Genomic DNA, 7521 nt, shown 5'->3' with positions numbered 1-7521 from the left:
ATGGCAACAATATATTCCATGAGGAAATGCCAATAGGCCTTGAAAAACTCATAAGTAAATCGATCTGGTCTTGGAGATTTATTATTATGCATTTCCTTGATAACTGCCTCTACTTCTTCAAATTAGATCTCCCACATCAAGACCCTATTTTTCTCAGTTGAGATTAATATCAGAATGTGTTTGGTCACTTGATTGATTTCCTCGGTGCGATCTTGGTCCCCCTCTTAGAGTATATCAAAATTAAAATAAATAAGCTCCTACTCCATCTCCCTATGGTTTACTAGCTAGGTTCCATTTCTAGAAGACAAAGAGAATAAATTTTTTCTCTGATGATGGTTTATCATAGACTGATGGGAGAATTTGGAGTTCCTCTCCACTTCCTTCAACCATTTAATTTGGGAATTCTGCCTCCAAAGCACCTCCTCCTACTTATGTATTTCCTCTAACTCATGAATGATCTTTCCTTCCTCTTATGCTAGTGCTTTTGAGCATACCTCCACTATGATTTGGCTCTGTATCGCCTCTATTTCGTCCTCTAGCTTCTTTTTTTCTACCAAAATATCCCCAAACTCTTGTTTATTCAAATTTTTATTTATAAGCTTCTACTCCTTCAACTTCCCCCAGAATACTTGCATTTGGCTCCCCCTTAGACCTATGATCTACTGCCATCAATGTTCCAATTTCTCCACAAAATCTGGGTTATGAAACTCGAAGCTTTCCAACCTAAAATGTTGGTTCTTTGGAGCCGAATTCATATTTATTTATGTTCAGATGGACCAATGGTCATACCTTAAGCTCGAGAGGAATAACATCCATGAATGAGTCACGAACAATGGCCTCCTTCGAAATAAGGAAATTATTTAATATTGGCTACTTGTTGGTTTCCCCCTTTCTCGTTATTCCATGTGTGAATACCATTACGTGTCTCGATATCTCCTAACCTCAGATCTTGAATAATTTCGTTGAATTGGGACGACAATGGATTTAATCTTCTTATCCCCACCACACTTCTCCTCTAGGCTACGGATCATATTTTAACCCCGCCCCCACCCCCCCCCCCCCCCCACCCCACACTATCCAACACTTATCCTGGAGGGATTCCCAATTCTTTCGTAGATCATCCAAAAAATCCTATTTTTAGTTCTAGGTGGGGGGAGTGTAAACTGCCATTAAACTGGTCCACTCCTTCGCCCCAATAGACCAAAATATCCTTGCCAAGTTGTGGATTGTGGCTTCCCAGTCTTGGAAAGCCACTAAATTTGGGTCCCAAAACACTGCAAGACCACCTACGGTGCCACAAGCATATATTGCTATCACCTCACTTCCTTTCCAACACTCTCATTATAACTTCCATCTTGTCATGACACACTTTAGTCTCCTGTAACATAATTATCTTTGATTTCTCATTGTTAATATTTGTTCTTAAATAGCGGAGATTACCTTGACTATTTAAGCTCTGAATATTCCACGAGACAATTTTCACTCAGTAAGTTGCTCCATGAGTTGGCTCATTTGGCTAGAATTCTACAAAAATTCCCTTGCTTCCATTAGTGCTTCCTTCAAATATTTTCTTCCCTTCTCCCCTTTCTCAACCATTGGAGGGTCCGATAGAGAAGGGCTCTAGTGTCCATTGTCTTTTCTTGAGGTCACTGACCTCAGATCTCCTTCCAACTTGGACAATCGAGCACACCATTAACCAACCAAATTTCAAAAATGCACTAGCTGGTGAGATGGAATGTCCTTGACGTCTTCTTTGACCCAAACAAGGAAGAATTCCATCATTTTTTCTCATCTGCACTTAATTTTCTATGATTCTCCTCAAATTCTAAGATCTTGCTAGTATGGATTAGGACCTCCTTATGATTTTGGTCTTCCTCTAGTTCCTTCAGTGATTTGAGTTTGGGTTGTCGCTTCTCTACCTCTTTTTTTTTCCTATTTATCCACATCCATGATTTGGATAGCCATTTGATCCAGGTTGCTCCCTATTTTTTCTAGCTTGTCCAATTACTCCAAAATCGTAAAAGGGTTGCTACTTTGTGATTTTTTCTTTTACGTGTAGGCCACATGTCGCTGACTCTATTGGTTACAGGTAGATGTACCCGTCTGTGGGCCTACTGATTGGAAGCCCTCTTCATATTTCCCTTCCTTTCTCTTTTGTTCTTCAGCCATAGTGAGCAGGTTGTCTCAGAAGAGATTTCCATATTCATGCAATATGTGGCATTTGAATGAAACATGTTGATAGTCCAATGGTTGAGTCTAGATTGTATTGTGGTATTCCAAGTCAATGGACTTAGGCAGGGGATGGGAGATGTTCATATGAACACAGATTCAGGTATAAGCCACATGTCAGCTTCTCTTTGTGATCTTTGAGATATTCACAAATTCACTGATGGCATTCCCTATACCTTCTAAGATATTAGGTTCCCAGAAATCTTCTAGCAGCGAGAATAGGCGAACACACATTAGGCCTGCCAGGAATTTCTCTTTCTTGGGATTGTGACATTATTCCTAGAAGCAGATGAAAAAACACGCATTGTTCATGAAATATGACCTGTTCTCAAAAAACCATTTCCAATTTGCTAGATCGACAAATATAATAGTAAAAAAATCATTTTTCCCACAATTGTAATTCAATCAACCCCTTGGGGATTCCATTTCATTTGGATCCATTGTATGATCTTTTGTTCTTTCAGCCAGATTCCCATAATATTACAAATGAGGGTGTGATCCTTAATGATTTGTCTAGTCTTTTCCAATCTATTATTGGGAATCACAAATTTTGGGTTTTGGGGGGGCTTTTGGAAGGCATCTCCCTCGAGCTTTCGCTTACCACTAGGCTCCCATCACTAGCGACTTCTCTACATCTTTTCTAGCAGATAACAAGCCGAAGCTCCCTCCTATGGACCTTTGCATCCCATTCATGACATTGTGATAGGAGGAGGGACCCCCCTCCCCATTTGCGAGGCCACTCATAGGATGCTCAACCTACTCACTGGCACATAGTACATTGTCTAATCAAGCAAGTGTTGGTGTCACCGTTTGCTGAAGCCTGTAGACTTATGTGCACAAACACTACCTTGAGTGAAAGCCTAGCATAGTAGTAGTTGACATATGCCTCCCCAACGACATTGAAATGTTTTTTGTATGGATGACATTGAAACATTTTTTCTTATTAATATCTTTTTCAAATTCTACATGTCAAATTCCATGTTGAGCATGGAAGGAATTACACATCTTTCTCATACTAAGATGTAGAAAACACCTTTCACACAACAATTTTAGATTCTAATTTTTTATTCAAATTTCATTTTTTAATGCATGAATAGATTCACCCCATTGATAAACCCTTAGACACAATTGTGTAGATTAGACAACTTGAACTAACAATAAGAACAACAAAAAATGAAAAGAACAAAGCTACATCTATAAATTCTTAATTCTTGAAAACAACACAAGAATGATAATATAAATTCTTAAAATCTATAAAATCCCAACAATTAGATTTTAAAGCGAAATTGGGGGGTAATAAAGATGATTATGGTGATGATGATTAGCCTCCACTAAGACCTATATGGTATATTGGACCTTAAGAATGTAAGAGATTAAATAACACTCTCAAACAACATAGTTTTGTTGAATTAAAATGTCAAGAAGGTTGGTAGTGTGATAGATATTTGGAAATTAAATTAAATGTGAGTATAAGATGGACAATCTAAGAGAAAGTGATATTTGTCTTCAACCCGCATAGGGTTGCATAGGTAACAAAATGGAGAAAAAAATAAAAATAAAATATTATAAGGAGTTGACCAACACCCATCTCTCAGTCAAAATTATTTCTCTATATTAACTAAAATTCAAAAAATAAATATTACTAAAATAAACACATTTTTTATTACCATTAATATATTTTCTTATTATTAATATCTTTTTCAAATACAATGTTTCAACTTCATAAAATATTACATATTTCCCACCTTATAAATATTTTTTTCTTTTAAATTTATATTACTTTTTATAAATTTCACCTTTTATATTAAAATATGTTTTCCGTTTGTAAATAAAATTATCTCAAAATTGATAACACCCAAAACAATATAATTTCCACATCATTCCAATTAAATTTAAAACAAAAAAATAAATAATGTATATTGAATCCCAAATATCCCATGCGGTTCATGATTGGCGAATACAAAGCGGAAAGATGCATATGTCAATGTCGAATCAAGAACTGGGAAGCTAAGCTCAGCTCTGCTCTGCTCAAGCCTCAAACTATCCAACTGACCCAACTCTCGTGATCGATTGCTTCCATCTTTCACACATTCCAAGGTGATCTCTTATCCCAAAATAAAAGCAGTGTCATTCCGATGTTGATTTGTAAGGTCGTGATGATCAGAGGGTGATTTCCACGTTGAAACCCACACCAAAGGGGTGGAACCCCATTTCAGAACCACTCGATTATCACCCAACTTTTCTACTTCATAGCATCCGCTACAGGGCAGACTATATTTTGCACAAATCATGTTCTCATTACTTATACTCCCTTCGCCATAACCACAGTTGAACGGAAGGTCAACAACGTTGGAATCTGTGTTATCATTGCTGCGCACGCTAAGAACTCTCTTGGACATTGCGGGCCCAAAGAAGAAACGCTCCACCATCGCACTTGCAAGTCCATGTTCCGGCAGTCCAGCTTCAACTGAGTCGAAAATGGCGCACAGCTCCTCCAAGCGACGAACGAAGCTCTCTAAGAAGTTGGCAGTGCCACTCTCGGTGCCATGCGGACCCGTTGCGAGCGTAACTGCCACTGGATTCAGGCGTCGCGCACCAACGAGGAATTCGAATAAGTGTGATTTATTTCTGAGATTGAACATGTGAGGCAATTGCCACATACAGTTCACTACTACAATCTCCCCCTCTTGGGACAGTGGGATGCCCTTCAGGCCTTGCAAATCCGTTTCTTGGTACGAAAATGGGATCCCCGCGGAGCTTGCATACTCCGACAATCTTCTTCCAGTATGCCCCGAATACAGCACACACTCGTCCTCCTCATCCTCTGCCCATTTGATTGCTGTGATTGTCAGGTGAGCAACATCAATATTCTTCAACGACTCCATTAATGGAGGCCATTGCATGCCCTCCATGATATCGAAATCAATAATATGGATTCTCACATTATTATTAGTACCGCCACCGCCCGCTACTGCTTCCAAAATGCATTGGTTAGCAGTGAAGTGAGGTATCCGTACGTAAGGATAAGCCACATGCAACAGTTGCAGAGCTCCAAGAAAATTGTCGTTACTGCTCTCATCAGTGGGTTCCATGAGATGGGCGAGAGAATCGGCATTAGAGTGAAGCAGAGCACGGTAAAGATAGTAAGCGACTCTCTCCATGGTGGTTCCCGTGGAAGAAACAAGGCCTCGCAACCTCCAGAGGATGACATCCACCAGATCTTGTGCTCCCTCCCACATTGCCTCTGCGCATGCTGTCAAGAGATGTAAGAGCCTCAATCCTTTGTATTCAACGCTGCCATCATCCACATCCACAGAGGACGAGCCTGCATTGTCTGTCATCATTGATTTCGACTCGCTGCTGCTGCTGTTTGTCTGAACCAGTTGATCCCCAGCAGGATGCTCAAGAGTGACTGGATCTGCGCTACTGTCAATTGGGCATTGGAAGACAGTCATGGCATCATTTGTAGGACTGGATATTAGGTCTTGCTCCATGTCATTACTGTCATCTTGCAGCTCTTCATCCATTAAATACTCTTCGATTGTCTGCAAGTCTGCTGGCAACGACAAATTATTAAGGGAGCAGTCATTGATGATTAAATCATGCCATGACAACCATTCGGCTGCATCCAAATCTGCGCCCAATTGTTGTCCCGGTGTGGATGGAGTATTATTATTATCAGTATCCAAATCTACAGGCGGGAGATTATTGAATATATGATCCCAATCTTGTTCACAAAACCATGATGCTGCTGCCATTGTAGCTTCCATTCTGTAGAAATCAAAACTCCAGTTCTCGATCCGATGGCTGAAGAAAGAGAGTTGCTTGACACAAATATTAGCTTTGCAGCGTGATAAATAACCATCGACTTTTTAACTAAAAAGTATTCTATGGATCCGATGGATATGGGTGAAGAAAGAGAGTTGCCTGCCACTAACGCGAGCATTGCAACGTGATAAATAAATTCCTTTTTTTAAGTATTTGATCATGATGAACAGCAAGGCTCATGCTAATCTCAATGATGTCGCGACTAACCTGGAATTTGACTTTTAATATAGAATTTAGCTTGGTTGATTATTATTCTATTATTATTAATCTACCGTGGAATTTGACTTTTAATATAGAATTTAGCTAGCGATTATGGTTGATGATTATTTCATGGAGTTGTTTAAGGAAGTAGGGAATTGCTTAGAAGTGGTTGGAATTTGGGTAAAAAAATTTCAAAAAATCTTGTAGAGGCAGTGTTTGAATCATGTTTTTGATGGTGGAAATTGGTTCAGCACCATCAAAAACAAAAACTTCTAAGACACCTAAAATTATGAAGTTTGAGAAGTTAATTTAAATTTACAAAAATAATTGCTAGATTTTTTTAAAATATGACCAAAATTTCCATAATTTTCAGAGAAAAAAGCATAATTATTAGACTAAAGGTTATTGTATTATTATTAATCTAGTTGGAAATTATGGTTTATTTTTTATCAGATAATTAATAAAAAATAAATTTTTATTTTCTTAATTTTAAGTCCATAATTATTTTTTATATAAGTTTTGTCAATATTGAGAAATGATATATAATTGTTCAATATATTTTTATCAATTATGATTTTTTTTAATTAATAATAATTGAGATTAAATCTTCTCGTCTTTACTTCGATAATGATGGAAAACCAAAGACCAATATCATTTTATCATTTTGATTTATAGATTCTTTTTTAATTAATAATAATTGAGATTAAATCTTCTCGTCTTTACTTCGATAATGATGGAAAACCAAAGACCAATATCATTTTATCATTTTGATTTATAGATTCTTTTATACTCTGATATCTTTACCTATATTCAATTTCAAGAAATTAAATTATGCACATTATAATGTTTGTATTAATGAAACATTTTGTATTTGGGATTTCTGATTTTTAGTAGAAAGAATATTATTAATAATATTGAGAGATAAAAGTTTGAATAAAGAATCTTGATAATAATTAGTTATTTTATATGGGAACAAGGTTGGATAGCTAGTCTTTTCTGCGGTTTAGTTTAATTATTGAACTTTGAAATGTATGAACCAACTACCATATTTGAACAAGGGTTATATTACTAGTAATAATTGAAAAGGCTTATTATATATGTCTTGCATTCAATTTTTTTTAATTGACTATTAGTTGTGTTTGACCCAAAAAAATTGTCATTTTTTTTTATAGTTTAACATTATAATTTAACATCAGCAATTAAATTTTGTTATTTTTTATTATATATAAATTTATTTATTTAAAATCTGATTAGTTCAATTCA

At 36.7% G+C, this 7521-nt stretch overlaps 1 protein-coding gene across 1 annotated transcript; it reads right to left on the bottom strand.

Moving 5' to 3' along the window:
* Positions 1–4334: 4334 nt before the first annotated feature.
* LOC149163600 (protein NODULATION SIGNALING PATHWAY 2-like) lies at positions 4335–5987 on the bottom strand. The gene has a single exon (XM_089429198.1). It carries the CDS (start codon positions 5985–5987, stop codon positions 4335–4337), a length of 1653 nt encoding a protein of 550 aa, XP_089285324.1.
* Positions 5988–7521: the final 1534 nt, after the last annotated feature.

The sequence above is a fragment of the Pinus tabuliformis genome, chromosome 5_1, assembly GCF_031772625.1.
Source record: "Pinus tabuliformis cultivar Carrire ecotype Pingquan chromosome 5_1, CPIR1, whole genome shotgun sequence".
NCBI lineage: Eukaryota > Viridiplantae > Streptophyta > Pinopsida > Pinales > Pinaceae > Pinus > Pinus tabuliformis.
The sequence above is the reverse complement of the archived record's forward strand: the minus strand, read 5'-3'. Positions and strand labels throughout refer to the sequence as shown.